General features: G+C 31.8%; 4 protein-coding genes across 5 annotated transcripts; 2 read left to right on the top strand and 2 right to left on the bottom strand.

Moving 5' to 3' along the window:
• On the top strand, window positions 1-7,465 carry LOC106714224 (androgen-dependent TFPI-regulating protein). Of its 2 annotated transcripts, none has more exons than XR_006756153.1 (2): window positions 1-212; window positions 6,926-7,006. XR_006756153.1 is itself a non-coding variant. In XM_014507202.2 (2 exons), the coding sequence occupies exons 1-2, from the start codon at window positions 2,901-2,903 to the stop codon at window positions 7,463-7,465; spliced, it is 693 nt and encodes a 230-aa protein (XP_014362688.2). In that variant the 5' UTR covers window positions 2,848-2,900. The 2 variants fall into 2 exon arrangements, 1 of the variants encoding a protein (XP_014362688.2); XM_014507202.2 differs by lacking the exon at window positions 1-212 and adding an exon at window positions 2,848-3,053 and having other exon boundaries at window positions 6,926-7,465.
• A 686-nt stretch (window positions 7,466-8,151) lies between these two features.
• On the bottom strand, window positions 8,152-11,003 carry LOC106714229 (caspase-3). Its single transcript, XM_014507208.2, has 6 exons — window positions 10,593-11,003; window positions 10,124-10,282; window positions 9,876-10,012; window positions 9,059-9,234; window positions 8,621-8,738; window positions 8,152-8,390 (listed from the first exon to the last, which is right to left on the bottom strand). The coding sequence occupies exons 1-6, from the start codon at window positions 10,640-10,642 to the stop codon at window positions 8,167-8,169; spliced, it is 864 nt and encodes a 287-aa protein (XP_014362694.2). The 5' UTR covers window positions 10,643-11,003; the 3' UTR covers window positions 8,152-8,166.
• Window positions 11,004-11,453: 450 nt separating this feature from the next.
• LOC106714219 (protein asteroid) lies at window positions 11,454-13,758 on the bottom strand. The gene has a single exon (XM_014507195.2). The coding sequence runs from the start codon at window positions 13,691-13,693 to the stop codon at window positions 11,495-11,497; it is 2,199 nt and encodes a 732-aa protein (XP_014362681.2). The 5' UTR covers window positions 13,694-13,758; the 3' UTR covers window positions 11,454-11,494.
• A 377-nt stretch (window positions 13,759-14,135) lies between these two features.
• On the top strand, window positions 14,136-18,139 carry LOC106714208 (la protein homolog). The gene is made up of 7 exons (XM_045678066.1): window positions 14,136-14,308; window positions 14,402-14,532; window positions 14,769-14,935; window positions 15,392-15,652; window positions 16,116-16,259; window positions 16,538-16,649; window positions 17,524-18,139. The coding sequence occupies exons 2-7, from the start codon at window positions 14,412-14,414 to the stop codon at window positions 17,850-17,852; spliced, it is 1,134 nt and encodes a 377-aa protein (XP_045534022.1). The 5' UTR covers window positions 14,136-14,308; window positions 14,402-14,411; the 3' UTR covers window positions 17,853-18,139.
• Window positions 18,140-18,142: the final 3 nt, after the last annotated feature.

Raw genomic sequence — 18,142 nt, 5'->3', positions numbered from 1 at the left:
GGCCGAGCTTTGTGTGTGACGGACGTCTATTTAATTATTTTTTAAAATTTAAATAAGTGATAATGCTGTTGCCTATATTCCACTTTTCCGCTATGGCGGTTGATGCGTATGTGTTTTGGTACGATCAGACTTACGTGGACCTTCCATTTAATCCTTTGGTGATAGGCCTACCGTTAAAGTCACGGAGTATGTACTTAACTATGTGGTGTCTTGTAAGTTATTTATTTATTATTTCTTTAATTTATTTATCAACTAGCGACCCGCCCCGGCTTCGTACGGGTGCAATGCAAAATATACCTACTACAGAATGTCCTTATACACAACGTTCACAGCGTTCACATTAGAAACCTTTAAATTTATCAGTGTTTCTCTACTATATTATGCATTTATTATACATACAAACCTTCCTTAAGAATCACTCTATCTATTAAAAAAAACCGCGTCAAAATCCGTTGCGTAGTTTTAAAGATCTAAGCATACATACGGACATACAGCGAAAGCGACTTTGTTTTATACTATGTATTGATTATATTACAAATATTCTGTTCGTCTAATTCATCATCAGCTCACTATACGTCCCCACCGAGGGAATCGGAGCCTACTCTAACTTAGATGTGACTAGGCCATAGTCAACCACGCTGGCCATGTGCGGGTTGGTTGACTTCACACATATCTTTGAATTTCTTCTCAGATATGTACAGATTGTATAACGATGTTTTCCTGACTGTTTGACTGATTACTAATCTTGATTTTTCTTGTTGTATAATTACATTTATCGTTGGTTGCTACTTCCGTTTAGTATATAATCATGTTATAATTTAATCTGCTGCGGAATCTCATGATTCAAACAACCAGTGGTCAGGGCTACAGAAACAGGAACTTCCTCACTATGCGCGCGGTTAAACGCGCTAAAATAACTTCCTTTTGTATCAAGCCCTTAATCCATCTGTTTATTACGTTTTAACAGTTAAAAAAACTTGAGAGGTGTCAAGGGACACCCGGATGGAACGAAGTTCCTTTCGATTAATTAGTGAAGGAACCAATGTTTATTCTATGAATAAAAAACTTAAGTCTTCACAAGAAGTACATTTTATTTCTATGAATTTTCGTTATATATTGTCACGTCGTTGCCATGGTTACAATAGCAAAAAGTGTCGTGACAACTTTTCGTAAGATTTTTTTCCGTCTAGCCCCCTTTCACAACGCGCGATAAGGAACTTCGTTCCAATAATATCAACGGACAATTTATAAAACAGATAATATTTTTTCGAATATCATTATGAATAAAAAATAATTAAATCATCTTTGAACGGTAATAATATAATACAGTCATTTGAAATTTTATCAATCGAAACTTCTAATCCATTTATCGACTAAGAACTTCAAACGTTTTCTATATTTTATAGTGAAATCTCACCGTTAAAAATAAACAATATCAAAATTCGTTTCAATAACTTTGTCTGCTTATATGTACATATTGTCGTGAGAAATTATTACACGTATAATAAAAAACTTGAGAGGTGTTAAGGGACACCCGGATGGAACGAAGTTCCTTTCGATTAATTAGTGAAGGAACCAATGTTTATTCTATGAATAAAAAACTTAAGTCTTCACAAGAAGTACATTTTATTTCTATGAATTTTCGTTATATATTGTCACGTCGTTGCCATGGTGAAGTAGCACTCATTCGTCGTTAACATACTTACTATAGCAAAAAGTGTCGTGACAACTTTTCGTAAGAATTTTTTCCGTCTAGCCCCCTTTCACAACGCGCGATAAGGAACTTCGTTCCAATTATTATATATTTACACGTGTCACTGGCTGACAATGCTATTTATTTTACACGGATTTATTTTGGAACGTCTAAGTATTTAAATTTATGAAACAAACATGTCCGTTTTGAATAAGACTGTAATAAAATTTATGTTATAGGTTATAATTTTACGTATCTAATTCATTCAACAATATATGAATCATCTCTTTGAAATCTTGAGACTTACATATTTCGATGTTTTTGTATCAATGGATTTGAAGATCAAGGAGACATAGGGCAGAAGGAAAGAATAAACAATGGCTCTAACAATTTAATAAAGTTACTCACTTAAAGTAATACAATAGTATAATAGTCGATAAGAAAACATACACTTTATCTGCAAGATAGTAAACCTAATTTAACAGCTATAACAAATTTTAAAAGTTTGTCACCGTGTGTTGTCAAACTCTATTGGAACGAAGTTCCTTATCGCGCGTTGTGAAAGGGGGCTAGACGGAAAAAAATCTTACGAAAAGTTGTCACGACACTTTTTGCTATAGTAAGTATGTTAACGACGAATGAGCGCTACTTCACCATGGCAACGACGTGACAATATAAAACGAAAATTCATAGAAATAAATGTACTTCTTGTGAAGACTTAAGTTTTTTATTCATAGAATAAACATTGGTTCCTTCACTAATTAATCGAAAGGAACTTCGTTCCATCCGGGTGTCCCTTGACACCTCTCAAGTTTTTTTTATTCCAAAAAGGAATTAATTGTACTTAATTAAAAATTAATATGACCTAACCAAACAATAACAATTTATTTATTTGAATATTGCTGTAATAGTTTAATTTAACTCCTTCTATAAGGAAATAAAACACTTCAATCGTTTGCAATATCAAAGAGCTTTCCTTTGATTTACTATACCTTGTATTAAGTTACACTTAATTTGTTTTTTGTATAACATTATAATTAAAAAAATTGTGGCAACCCTGAAACGAAAACTCTTAAAAGATAACTTGTTAGCGACCTCATATTACGATAGTTGGTGATTACTTATTTAGTGCAACACAGTCGAAGGCTGAGCGTTGTGTGTGACGGACGTCTATTTAATTATTTTTTTTAAATTTAAATAAGTGATAATGCTGTTGCCTATATTCCACTTTTCCGCTATGGCGGTTGATGCGTATGCGTTTTGGTACGATCAGACTTACGTGGACCTTCCATTTGATAATCCGTTGGTGAAAAAACTACCATTAAAGTCACGGAGTATGTTCTTAACAATGTGGTGTCTTGTAAGTAATTTCTTTATAAGTTTTTTAATTTATTTATTAATGATATTACAAATATTCGAAAAATATTCGAATCATTAATAATCTTGATTTTTCTTAATTACATTTATCGATGGTCTTCTTCCGTCTATTATATATAATCATGTTATAATTTAATCTGTTGCGGAATCTCATGACTCAACCAGTGGTTACGGCTACAGAAACAGGAACCTACTCACTATGCGTGCAGTTTCCTTTTACGTTTTAACATGGTTAATATCAACGGACGAATCGTAAAACAGATAATATTTTTTCGAATATCATGATGATAAAAAAATCACCTTTGAACGGTAACAATACAGTCATTTGAAATTTTATCGGTCAAAACTTCTAATCCATTTATCGACTAAGAACTTCAAACGTTTTCTATATTTTGTAGTGAAATCTCACCGTCAAAAGAGTGAACAATATCAAAATTCGTTTCAATAACTTTGTCTGCTTATATGTACATATTGTCGTGAGAAATTATTACACGTATAATAAAATTATTATATATTTACACGTGTCACTGGCTGACAAAGTTATTTATTATACACTGATTTATTTTGGAACGTCTAAGTGTTTAAATTGATGAAACAAACGTGTCTGTTTTGAATAAGACTGTAATAAAATTTGTGATATAGGTTATAATTTTACGTATCTAATTAATTCAACAATATATGAATCATCTTTATGAAATATAAAATTACAGAATTCTGTAGGTAATTATACGTTTTTGATAATTTTTAGTCAATGCATCGATATCTTGCTAACTATATATGTACCGGTTTCGTTTTGATTGACCATGAACGAAATGTTTCGAATTATAATTTACTACAAAAGATAAAACAACGTGTGAACTGTAATATTCATATAAATTGTTAAGGAAATTATGATTCTTATTTTTCATCAATATAAATAAAATAATAGAATACAAACTGTAAAACTTATTCCATTGTATCGTCAACTTTGATCCATAAAAAGACTATCATCTAATAACAATGAAAAATATTCAAAACAAATTAATTCTACAGAACGCTAAGTTTATAAAAAAAACTCTTTATTGTTTTAATTATATACTTTTAGATAAAAAACAGGGACGAGTTAATTTATAAAAAGTAAAAATATACGTTTCAATGTAATATATTTATATTAATACATTATTTTAAATGCAATTTTCATGTACTTGTTTTGCCGTGAGTTTTCACAGTTGTGAAATTCCTCTATAAAACATGTTGTTCTCTATTTTAGTAAATGAAATGTGACGAACAACAATATGTTAAGTCCTGCTTCGGCAGTGTAATCTCAGACTTATTTTACTTGAAACGGTCACGCTTACAATGTACACTTAAATTAAATTATTGATATAATATAATAAAATTATTATTCCAATAATTAATTATAAAATTTTCATGTAATACTCATTATTAAATAACAAACGGTTTTTACTTAATCATAATAAGTATTAAGTACTTGAGTCATAAATAATATTTATTAATATTGAGTTAGAAAAAGTATAAGAAAAGATCAAATAACTCATCGTCAAACCATTCATTTACAAAGTATTAAATAACGTACACAGGTGTAATAAAAATGTTTATTGCGTGTTTATATCTAAATATGTCATTTATTTGCACAACAATGAATTTACACAATAAATATAGTCGGTCAATGATAACAAGTTTTTATAGACAAAGTATATTGCAATTCAAACTTTATGGTAGCTCGTAATTACGCACAAGGGTTTGCGCACAATACTATTTTAATGCATGTAACGGTTAGTTTCCACTGTCTTAAGAACTATATGAAAACAGAATTATTATCTCTATTTTTAAAGTAGTATGAAAAGGATGATATAACTCACAACATGCAATTCCTCCATTCCCACTTGGCACTTACCTGCGAAGACTCTACACTAACCACAAGCGGACATAAAGTTTGAATCTTATAATACATGCATTGTAAACTGAACTGTACACTATTATACAATATGTAATCAACTAAATATGGATATTTGCATTCTGGTATTTTACTTTGGCAAACAAAACGTCTTTACTAAACCAACAGGTTCAACAGCTTAAGACTATCGACTATGGCACAAAGTTAAAACTTTGTACATTCGTTTCTTATTTCTTTAGCTAATATTTTTTCCTAGCCAAGGACTCGAGCCTACGTTAGAAATGATTAATTAGTCCACTGCACTAATCCAGTGCAGTTTCACAGTTATGTTCAAGTTTCCTCACGTTTTCCTTCACTTCAAACTTTTTGTATAGAAAATATTAATACAATAAACAATGTATCTGTGTTAAACCTTAATGATAGCATACCTCGACTTCAGCCGCCAGAATGTCGCGACAACCTGTGCCTAACGTCGCGACGCTAATTACGAATGTATGTCGACTGCACTGCTGCTGAGCCAGACACAAAATTGCTTAATTACATATTCTATGCATTGCAATATTTGCGGTCCCACAAATGGACTTTACGTTGTTTGTGAAAAAAAGGTTACATATCAATTTGGTTTAATTTTGAGATAGATTTATGTATGACAAGTAAATAATGTAAAGAAATATGTATTCCGAAAACACTTTACGTTACACTTAAACTTTATGGTTGTTAACCGTAGAGGGGTAAGCCAGTAGGTAGAGGCCTAAGAAGAAATGGATGAATTTTGAAATGTGTCATGATTATGATTATGATAGACATGAAGGTAGAGGAGACCGAAAACTGGTGCGCAGACCCTACGTGAGAGACAGGATTTCAATGAAAATTCCAATTAAAGTACCGTATATGTAGTAGATTTATTTTGTTGTCGTGTTTACATTGTTGTGTGCAAAAGTGATAAATGGAAACCCAATCAATTTAATTGTAACTTTCCATATCAGTGATCAGAATTAACAACGTGGTATTGTCTAGATCGACTAAAGACAGACTGTAGGAGACGTATTCACGTGAACCGACCTTTAACTATGCAAATGATATAACAAAAAAACTAGACGTTCAACTCAGAATATGATCTAATCGGACAAAATAATAGCTAGCTTTTTATGATGTTTTAATTAAAGTCGTGTTTTTTAATCTTATATATAAAATTCTCGTGTCACAATGTTAGTTACCATACTCCTCCGAAACGGCTTGACCGATTTCTATGAAATTTTATGTGCATTCAGTAGGTCTGAGAATCGGCTACTACCTATTTTTCATACCCCATTAAGTTTTTTTTCTCGACGTTTTTTAAGGACGATGTCGCGGGCAACAGCTAGTCAGAATATAATTATACATTTATATTAAAGCGTCGGTAGCTCAGGCGTTAAACACTTGATTTGCAATCTGCGGGTGTTGGGTTTGAAACCCGCCATGTACCCATGTGTTATCAATTTTCGTTTTACATTTACCCTGCACATATCTGCGAAGAAATTGAAAGATATCTGAGAAGTTGACCAACCTGAAATGAGCCTGCGTGATTGACTATGGCCTAGTCACTCAGGGTAGGCTCCGAGCCCCTCACTTGGGACGTTTAGTGAGCTGATGATGAGTTACATTCAATGAAAAATAAAGAACAAAGTTATTTCAGCTGAAAACGATAGCTTTATCAATTGATTTAAATATTACTTATCTTGTAGATTGACATGACATACTCTAGCCGTGGACACGAAAGCGATGAGCGGGGCGGTGCGTCGCCGCCGCCGATCACCACCCCGCTCGTCGCTTATTTCGTGTCCGCGGCCTTAAAGCAACATGTCATCCTGTCCTTTGAGTATCAATGTAACCCTAATTAGGAGTCTAATTAGTATTTCTACTTCACCATACTTCTAGGAAAATTATACTAATAGTATTTTTTTATTATTTATTTTCAGATACTTCAAATAACTTACCATATGATCGCATTCCTAAACGATGTCTTCGGTACTAATGCTGCATCACCAAAGAAGAAGTCTACAATACGACTAATTAAAGATGTCCTATTTAGCGTTGCTTTCCCAGTGGCTATGTACGTTTCTGGTACATTTTGGGGAATTTACGCTATTGATAAAGATTTGATATACCCAGATTATATAGCTAAACTATATCCTGAATGGGTTAACCATATTTTACATACGACTATAGCAATTTTCATGTTTATTGAACTGCTGATGACTAACAGAAATTATCCGTCTAAAAAAGTAGGGTTATCAGTAATGTCCATTTTTATTATTTCATATATTTCATTTTACTTGACTGTGTATTTTAAGACTGGTATATGGGCTTATCCTCTTTTCGATGAGTTAAACTGGCCATTAAGAATAGTGTTCCTTTTATTCAGTTATTTGTTAGTAATCGCCATATATATTTTTGCTGAAAAACTTAACTATATTGTAACCGGTTCTAAAATTGAGAAGAAACATAAAAAACATTGATGCGCATGAGTTGCATTTTGTTATTTAAAATGTATCATCATGTTTTAAAATGTTTTAAGGAATCAAATGTTATTTAAAAAATAAATGTTCAATTTCTTTTATTTAGTTTTAAATATCTCTTATCAAATCGATTATTTTCATTTTAAACATCGTTAACGATAACGTTATTTACCGAAATTACAACATTATTTAATATATATAAAATAAAAACAAACGTATTAAGTAGCCTATGTGTTCTTCCAGACTTTATTCTACATTTATGCCAAATTTCATCAAGATCCATTGAGCCGTTGCGAAGTTATCTTCAAACAAACGTCCACGTCCACGATGTCCAACGTCCAAACGTTACGTCATATTAGTAAGATATAAGAACTTACCATAAATACCTAGAAACTAGGCATAATACATATCCAAGTTGAATCTATTTTTTTAGTTCGTATCTTTTTCATCACATACGATAAATAAAATTAGACAACACACGTTCAAGGTATTTTTATAGATTAGATTATGCAAAATGTTGAATTATAAATCAATATAAAAAACTAAAAAAATTCATGAGTCATAGTTTAATTAATTAATTACATAAAGTTATTAAATAAATCTAAAACTAAGTCACACACATTTTTTTTCATAAATATTTATAGCTTGTAATTTATTATAATATTTAATTTGTTATAAATTTTATTTGTTTTTTTAAAACATTAAAACTTAAACAATTTAGTCAAAGTATACCGCACTTCAGGCATCTGTTTCTTGTTGTGTGTGTTCTTATTACTAGGAGTATAAGTGCTATATTCGTATGCCACTCTTCTGTTGACAGTTGTCGCTATGTGTAGCACGTCTAAAGTGTCGTGATACTTGTCAATCGCTTGGCAAAGTTCTTGTATCAAGAAGGATCCTAGAGCAGTACGAAATGCCGCGTAACCTGAAAAAATCACTTTATTTCAAACAAAATCCGGAATCCATTATAGGGAAGTATACGAACATACAAAAATATTTAAATACCTTATAAAACCTCTATCACTCTGGCAAAAACACAATACTTATTTCATTTCATTCTTTAATTCCGAACTAGTATTTATAAACCTACTACAGTCTGCTTTAGAAAACTCACTACAAGGATTTAAAGTAAAGATTATTATGTACTTTACTTACCTTCAACACTAGAGTACATGGTGAAGAAGTCAGCGTGCGAGGGGACGTGGAAAGTGAGGTCATCGTCGGAGTCCAGCTGCACCGTCCTGCCGTCGTCCATGTCACCACCGCGACAAGCCTACGTACAACGTGTGAACGGAGACAAGGATAATGAATCAATGAAAATACGAAACTAGCTGAAATTATGTTAAAGTGAAAGGACAAAAAATCTTTTTTTCAGTTTGTTTTCAATTTAAATACTTCCTAAATCTTATTAACATTTTACACACATCAGGCTTCATTATACAATGAATTATTGGGCTATTCGTAATTCTTATTATTTTATTTTTATTTCTAAAATCTTTGTGACCTTTTTTGTAAATAATCCTTAAAAATTATGATCTTACGATCTTTTTGTTCTTCATGATATTACCACACGAAATCGTCGTAAACTATTACCTGTATAAAGAAGAGTTTCGGCTTATTGACTAAACTCTTGTCTCCGTTTTCCAGCATCTTGGTGACGTCACTAAACTGATATGGACGGTCTGAAGCGAACAATTGACCGCCTTTATCACCATGAGTTAAAATCGCGAAACACAGACATGACGTCATAGTGTGGTCCATACGACTTACTGAAAAAAATACAAAAATATGCTATTATATAGTAACGTTAGTTATTCTTCCGAAAACTGAGATAACAGCACTATTTTATATGCATTTTTCCGCAACAAAAACTCTTCGGTTAAATTAGATAATACCAGAAAATTCAGTGCAATTTTAAAGTTAAAATTGTGCTGAAACTGTAGTCAAATATCTCAATATATGCGGTAACTTTTTTACTCTATAATTAAAGTATTATGTGTTAAGTACATCACGTGAGTTAATAACTTTTGAGGTTTCTAAGGCGGATCTTTCATTACATTTTTCTTTCCTATATACATGGGACACTATAAAAAGAAACGAAGATATGTAAAAAACCTTTACTAATTCAATTAAATAATTGTTGTATCTCATTGGTCGTTATGAAAGAACAGATCAACAGTTATACATTACTTTGTTCCAATCATAATGAAGTAACAGCCTGGCTTCTGTACCTACTAAGAAATTCTAATTATCTTAAAAAATAATCATATTATCTATGGGCACGATTCAAAGCTCACTATGGATGAGGAAATTCTAATTATCTTAAAAATAATCAAATTGTCTATGAGTACGTTTCAAGGTTTGCAAAGTTGTTCTAACGCCTAACGACTCAATACAACAAATATCTTACTTTCCAGCGCCTTGTTAAGTATTTCACCGTGATCCAAGTCGTGGTAAGTTAGGACCTTGTATCCTAAGTTGGAAAAAGTTTTCTTAAGAGATTCTACGTCTTTTTCCGTTCCTTTCCGAGGTGTCGGTGTTTGAAAACTGCATGAAAAAGTTATAATCAAACGTAATTTTTTTTACACCAACACATTACGATTTAAGTCTATTTGAACGCATTTTAACAAAAATATTACAACCAATTTTGCTACGTACTGAAAATATCTGGTCATTTTATATTTAGTGTGATTAAATATCACAAGATATTTATCTCCGGACATATCGTAGAACAAATCTTCCGGATTGAATACCGGTTGCGCTTTGTTCACAGGTCTTGTTTCATTGCCTGCACCCGAAGTCTTGCTGGCATTTTGACTGCAATAGAAGTAGAAAGACGAATCAATTTTCCTTTTCTCTTAAACTCCATCAACTTAAAATTCATATAAATCGCATTGAAGTAATTGCATACGGGAAAGAAGATTAACTCAAACTGATTAAGATAATGTTGAATTTAGATGAAGTTGTGTGAATGATAATTTTAAGTTATCTCTACGGCACGCCTTTGTTCTCTTAATTCGTGGCGCTTATTGTTGTTGAAAACAATGCATGGTTTTTCGAAAAACCAAATATTTTTACATCTCTTAAATAATCTCTATATCGCAAGTGAGGAAACACAAATATTTACCTTGAACTTGTTGGATAGCTTGGGCTTACATCGGCGAAAGTTTCTTCCATTTTCACAAATTAAAATTAAATGTTATTGTCAATGGTGGACCGATAAATAATCTGTATTAAAACCTAACAATTTGTTTATACGACACTGGACGCACAACTTACTGCAAAATGATAAGTGGACGAGTGTTCAAAGTATGATAAAATGATAAAACCGCCGATATTGATAAAGTCGTCATATTTGTATATGCACTTTTGTACCATTTATTTTATCTCATTTAATTTTTCTACGGATGATATGTTGCCATCAGCTGATATGTACCCGTCTAAAGATTTGAGCCTACGATATTATTCGTTACTTCCATACCGCTTTGCTACTTTACAAGTACTTTTATTGGTGTTACCATAATAAAACAATTATCAACATAACCTAAAAGAGAAGTTTGATTTAAAAAAAATCTAAAAGTGTCACAACAAATTCCTAAAACGAGAAAATAAAAGAAAGGATTTAGACACTAAAACGCAACACGCTGTTGCCAATTTGAAGGCTCTAATACTACTGGTTGATAAATTAAATAATCCGTTGGCGATCAGTTCGTAGTATTGGTGACAAGAGCCTGTATTATTATCTCCAAACAGGATATGCTGACACTAACGTCTTTAGACCAATAAGGATGGGCGAGAGGGAACCATAACTATGTATCATTAAAATCAAAATTTATTTACAAAACCTTTCCTACTACATATAGAACATCTACTTAATATATAAAATTCTCGTGTCACAGTTTTCGTTCCTCCGAAACGGCTTGACCGATTCTCATGAAATTTTATGAGCATATTCAGTAGGTCTGAGAATCGGCCAACATCTATTTTTCATTTTTTGCGCGCGGACGGAGTCGCGGGCGACAGCTAGTTTTATATAACAACATGAGATTCAAATCCTTCTACAATAAATTTAGTATCATCATCTTCCTTTTTCTTACGTCTCGATCTTCTTTTACGGTTACTCCATTTGACAGTAGTTAAATTCATAATAGTGAGACATTTGTTAAATAAGTGACACAAACTTTTATAAAAAGTTAATACACTCGTAGCACCTTTAAGGTACTGTTCAATAAAAAGTATCGGGTCATCTTGGTTCTCTAATTTTAGTGCCATATTGTAAACAAATGTTCCATTGTAACATTTGGAGTAAATTGTACTTTTAAATGGATCTCCACATAAGGTATTAAGACCATTAAACTGCAGTAAACAGCTTTGGAACTGGGCAAATGAATGTATCTTCCTTATATCATAACTTTTAGGTCTCTTTCTGATACTATCATCAATTTCAAAATGTTTTAACAGAACACTACCAGCTATAAGACAATCTTCATATTGAATCTTGTGTTTGTTTAGATATAATTCTTCTTCAATTGATGCTGGTACAAAAGGCCGCTTCTTTAGTTCTTCAAGTTTTTTAGAATGTTTGTTATTGAAAAAACTGTGACCCCGGAATGTTCCAATTTTCTCATCAATAGCATCTAAGAATATATAAGTTATTATTAAGCTGTGAATATGAGATAGGGGTACACTGCAGTTGCTTATCCACCACAGAATTGATATCATGTATAATTGAAAATTTGATGGCAATAACTCTATGGTTTCATAGTCTAATAATGGCATTTTCTCTTTAATGAAATGATAAAAGTATTTCTTCAATTGTTCATTATTTAATTCATTAAATGATGTTTCTGTTAATCTTGATATTGAATACTCTTTATCTATTACTAACCTTTTATAATTAGAATTATTTTCCCTACTAACATATATAAAATTTTCATATGAAAAATCTGTTAAGATATCAAACACATATCTAAGTATGGGTAATGCGCACAAAGATGCATCTTCATCAGAATAATCTTCAGCTTGCGGTGAAAAAAAATACAATTGATGAGTATACAGATTGATGTAAAACCTTGGAACCTTATTTAATCTAATATACTCCGCAAACCACTCTGGCATACCGTTAATATGATTGTTGTTTAAGTTTTGTAAATCTGAATCAGCATTTTCTTTATTTGATGATGTAGATGAACTATCGTCACATTCCTCGTTGTCGGTTTCCTCACTGCTGTCAATTTCATTATCATTTAAAGTTATTGGCATGTTTGTATCTAAATCATCTTTAGGCTCATCTTTGCACAGATTTAAATATTTCAGAGACAAACAATGTGTTCGATTATAACCATTAATGCTTTTCGTAATTATGGCAAGTACTTTATTCCTTTTCTCCTTTTTCAATCTCCCCAATATTTTAGTAATGGCCGAATCAAGAGATTCATCTTGCAACCATTTAAACAGTGAATGGATGTTTCTTTGTTGTTCATTTCTTTTGGTCTTACTTTTTTGTAATTTCAATTGAGAAAAAAATCTGTTGAAAACTCTCTTCTCCACAAAATCATTTCCAAGTAATGTTGCTAGCAATGGTAGTAATTCTTCTTTTAAACCACCAAAATTAGCAACCAAATATTCAACTTTGTAAATCTTGCATTCCATAACAAGGACTTTATCATTTTTGAGGATAACCTGTTTTGGTTTTATTTCAAGTGTATTAAAAGGTATGTATTGAACATTATAAATGAAAAAATCTGAATCATAACTGAGAACAGGGCAGTTCAAATATCTAGCCATAGCGGCGATTTCATCATCAGCTTCAAATTCACACGTTGTATATGGGACCATCATTTCTATGAGAACTTCTATAAAAACATCTCTTAACAATAATGGAAATATTTGTAAGCTCGATTGTGTGACAGGATCTAACCGAGAGGCCCCATTTATTTTGGATCTTAGCCTGTTGTATGCAGTTTTTAGCTTTCTCATCTCGTAGCTACCGTCGAAAAGAACATACGGTTTGACATTGCATTTTCGTAAACATTTAAAAAATGTTTTTGTATATGATGCATATTTGTCGTAATCGCCACCAAAGGCTGAGAAACAATTAAGGGACCGATACAATTGTGAACATAGGCTATAGCCATCGATCACAAGATTACAATCACGAAGATAATGTCGACGTAAAAAAGTATCCTGGTTACCATTTATATACGTAGTTAAGCCTCTAACTCCCATTTTTTCTTACAAATGAGTATATTTAAAGAAACGTTTAGTTCATAATTAGTAATAAAAGATATTTATTTTGAAATAATCAACAGACAAGTGTTTTAAATTTTTAGGTTATATCAGTTTTATTTTATTTGTCAGTTTGTCACTTTATTACAATATTTTTACGGCTCTGGGTGTATGGTCGTTTGAGCCAACATTTTTTTTTATATCATAAAGTGGTAAGCGAGCAAGCGACCACTGACCATAGACCATAGACATCCGCAATTGCAGTTGCGTTTTGTTTTCCATAGTTGTTGCCGTTTGCACCATTTGCCAATATCTATCTAAATGAAATAGGTTTACTTTACGCTATATTACAACATATTATTATAATTTATAAAATATAATTATTTGAATGATCGAAGATGTCAAAAATGGTTTGCTAATTGCAACATTAGCCCTGTTCTGTCATTAACTTGTCACTCTCGGATGCCCAACATCATCAAACCATAACTTATAATATAGCGCCGGCGTGTTCGTTCGAACTGAAAGAAAACTGTAACACGTGTTTAAAATAAAAGGAAAATTACTAGCTAAGTTATACATATCGTATATATTTAAGTCTAGAATCAATAAAGACCTGTAAGTATACTGCTTCTGTTTCAACAATGACACCACGTTTTCACGTTATTACTTCGCGTGGGGTTAACATGAATGTTTTCTGCTGTGCCGTAGATTTTCTGCAATGACTGAAGAAAAAGAAGTAGCGACTGAAACTAACGGTCAAGAAAATGATAAAGAAAACAATGCCGAGGAGGAAACTGATTTAGAAAGTGCCATCATTCGACAAGTTGAATACTATTTCAGTAAGACATAAAAATCATTTTCATTTTCAAGATGAAGATCGAATCTATCTATCTTTTACTTTTGAATTAATGACGAATATTCTTGCCTTGATTTTTTTTTTAACTAGTCACACTTAAAAAAAATAGTAGAATCTTCAAGTTCCCAGGAATACAAAAATTTTAAGTAAATAAAGTAAAAAATAATTTTAAGTATAAAAATTACATGTCAAATATTTATTTAACATGTTTTGTCACAGGTGATGTCAATCTCCCCCGAGACAAGTTTTTGCGCGAACAAGTTACGTTGGATGATGGCTGGGTGCCTCTCGATGTGCTCACCAAGTTCAACAGGCTGGCTAAACTCAGCATGGACACAGAAGTTATTGCTAATGCTCTTGCCAAATCAACAACTGGTCTCCTTGAGGTTTGTATAATAATAATGTAAATTCTTTCTTGACATAAAAACAAATTCCTTCAAATTTTGAAAGTGTTTGACATTGGTTGCATTACCTTGTTTTTTAAACAACAATAGAATATAGCATATAGCAATTCACTCACTTTGCTAATCACTAACCTATCTATATATATATAAAAGAAAGTCGTGTTAGTTACACTATTTATAACTCAAGAACGATCGATTTGACTGAAAATTGGTGGGCAGGTAGCTTAGAACCAGGAAACGGACATAGGATAATTTTTACCCCGTTTTCTATTTTATATTCCGCGCGGACGGAGTCGCGGGTAAAAGCTAGTAGTATTATAAATCTAAACAGCCAACTGTGTATGTTCTTTCAACATCATGCTTAATGGTACAATGAAATATTATCCTTAATTTTGTTCTACTTAAAAAACTTAGTGTTTTTTTTTTCTTTATACCTAGATTTCAGATGATAATAAAAAAGTAAGAAGGAATCCCGAGTTGCCAATCCCAGAGATGAATGAGGAGCGCCGCAAGGAGATGATGGCAAGAACTATCTATGCCAAAGGTTTTCCTAAAGATTCCACCTTGGATGACCTTCTGAAGTTCTTTAAAGGCTACGATGGTGTTGAAAATATTATAATGAGAAGGTATCAAGATAGACAGACCAAGAAAAGACATTTTAAGGGATCAGTATTTGCAACTTTCAAGACTAAAGAACAGGTATGTTATCAACTAATATAGGAACGGCTAAAACACTCACATACATTTGTCCGGTGTCGGCAACGAGTAGTTTCGAGCCCATCAGGGGTCCTTCATCAGGGTGAGTGGGACAGGTATTATTTCGTAGACATATTAGTTAATGATAATATCTCGCGAAAGTTTAAATAATTTAAAAATTTATTAAAGACATTTTTAATTTAAGTTTTATTTATTTACTGTCAACTTGTATTAATTCTAAGTTTTATCCATAACTTGAAACATTTTGATCCAATAAATTTGATTTATTGCCCAATTAATTTTTATGTCACATATAAATTAAACTAGAAATCTCTTTATTAATATGGTCCTAAATGTTACAGTTAACACTTTCAATACCACCAACTCTTGTTGCGATTTCATATTTAGATGCATTGAATGTGTTAAATTACAATAATTTTCTGATTATCTTGAAAATTTATTTTAGGCTGACAAATTTATGGAAAACAAAGCTCTGAAGCACAATGATACAGAATTGATTGTTCTTTGGCAAGACAATTATCTGCTAATGAAGCAAGAGGAGCATGCCGCCAAAAAAGAACATAGAAACAAGAAAAATAAAGAAAAAGAAGTATGTATTTTAAGTGTCATTCACCAATAATCATAACCATTGACCATAGATATCTTCATTCAATATTTAATTGACAGGGGAGGGGATGCACGAAAGAGAATACTTCTTTTTCCCAAGTGTCCCTGCCTCTGCCAAAACTACATTCCTTTATTAATTTTTACTTCCACTCTTTCAGTCAATTTGACTCCATAATTATAAACATAATATTAATGCTAGAATTAAAAGTAATGTAAAATTAATTTAAATATTATGCTGAATAAATTTTTCGTACATTACAGGAAAAGAAAGAAGAAAAAGAGTTCAAACTGCCGACTGGTACTGTGTTGCATTTTAAGCAAGAAAACGAGAAAATGACCAGAGAAAATATTCATGAAGCTTTAGTTGCATTAGGTAAGACTTTGTTTCAGAAAAAAAAATGTTACTAATTTTATTCATGCGAAAGTTTTGATTGTTGTTTGTTCGAAATTATCTCCATAGAACTGGATAAAATTTGATTAGCGCTCGGGATGTGGGCTATTACATACTCGCGCTTTTTCTTTACCTTTTCCGATTTGTCAAAATAACGTCTATTAAAAAGAAAAAAATAACCATGAAGTTTTTACAAAAAAAAAAATGAGGAGTTTTTATGATTCATGCAAATATTTCTAAAAAGAAGCTACTAATTTGTTTCAATATCAGATTTAATGATTTGATTCAACGAGCTAGGTTAGATTTCATTTCATTTCATCTCATTAAATTCCATTTTCATTTCATATAAAAAAAATATATACTAAAGACTTGGCTGTATGGGTGTAGTTCTCCTTGCCTACCTTAAATGGATGAAGGAAAAAAATCTCTGCTTATATTCTTTTACGGATGGCGCCGTTTTCTAAAAAATTTAGTTAGTTGAGTTTATTGTGTTTTTAGCCGACTTCAAAAAGAAGGAGGTTATCAATTCGACTGTATTTTTTTTTTTTTTTTTTTTTTATGTGTGTTACCGCGAAACTCGGCCCCTGGTGGTCCGATTTTGATGAAAATTATTTTAATCGAAAGGAAGTGCTTGTTAATATTCTATTAAATAGCTTAATTTTTTCGCAACTGTATTAAAAATAGTTGTTCCGTACATGTGCGGAACCGTCATTGCAACTTGTTCCAACTGTCAACAGTAGACATTTGTCGGAACTCTTTGTAATGACAGGCTTTCCACATTCATAATGAAATATACTATTTCTTTGTGTTATTTTGTTATTTCCATGGAAATAATTCTTTTTAAATGAATTATCAGGTGCAGAAATAGCTTTTATTAGCTACAAAGTTGGAGAAAAGGAGGGTTGGGTACGTCTCACGAAAGAGGATGCAGCCAAAGAGGTAGCGAAGAAGATACCGGATGGAAAACTGACAATCGAAGAAACAGAAGTCATCTTCAAACTTCTAGAAGGTGATGAAGAGAAAGCATATTTAGATAAAACGATTGAAGAAATGTCGAAACGTCGCAGAAACCAAAAGAACTTCAAACAGAATAAAGGAAAGAACTACAAAGGGAAACAGAACAGGAAACGTAAACAGGACGACCATGGTGATGCACCACCTTCTAAAGTCAAGGCTGATAGCTAGTTATTACATTGTACTGAATTCATTAAAAATTTATTAATCTAAGGATCCTTCCGTATTACAAAGTAACAATTTCAAGATATTTCATATAACAATAAACCTGTGATTTAAATATGTATAATTATTACATTCATAATATTGCGGGGCATAAATGAAATAAATCAAAAACAACTTATATTCTATTTGTTTCAGTGCTCAAGTAGAGCTATTACTATTACTGTAATACTATTGGATGTTATACGTGGAACTCACAGTTGATACTTATGTATGCATTTAAATGCATGTAATTTTTT

This window comes from Papilio machaon, chromosome 1, assembly GCF_912999745.1.
Source record: "Papilio machaon chromosome 1, ilPapMach1.1, whole genome shotgun sequence".
In the NCBI taxonomy this organism is placed as follows: Eukaryota; Metazoa; Arthropoda; class Insecta; order Lepidoptera; family Papilionidae; genus Papilio; species Papilio machaon.
This window is presented reverse-complemented; position numbering and strand designations above follow the sequence as displayed.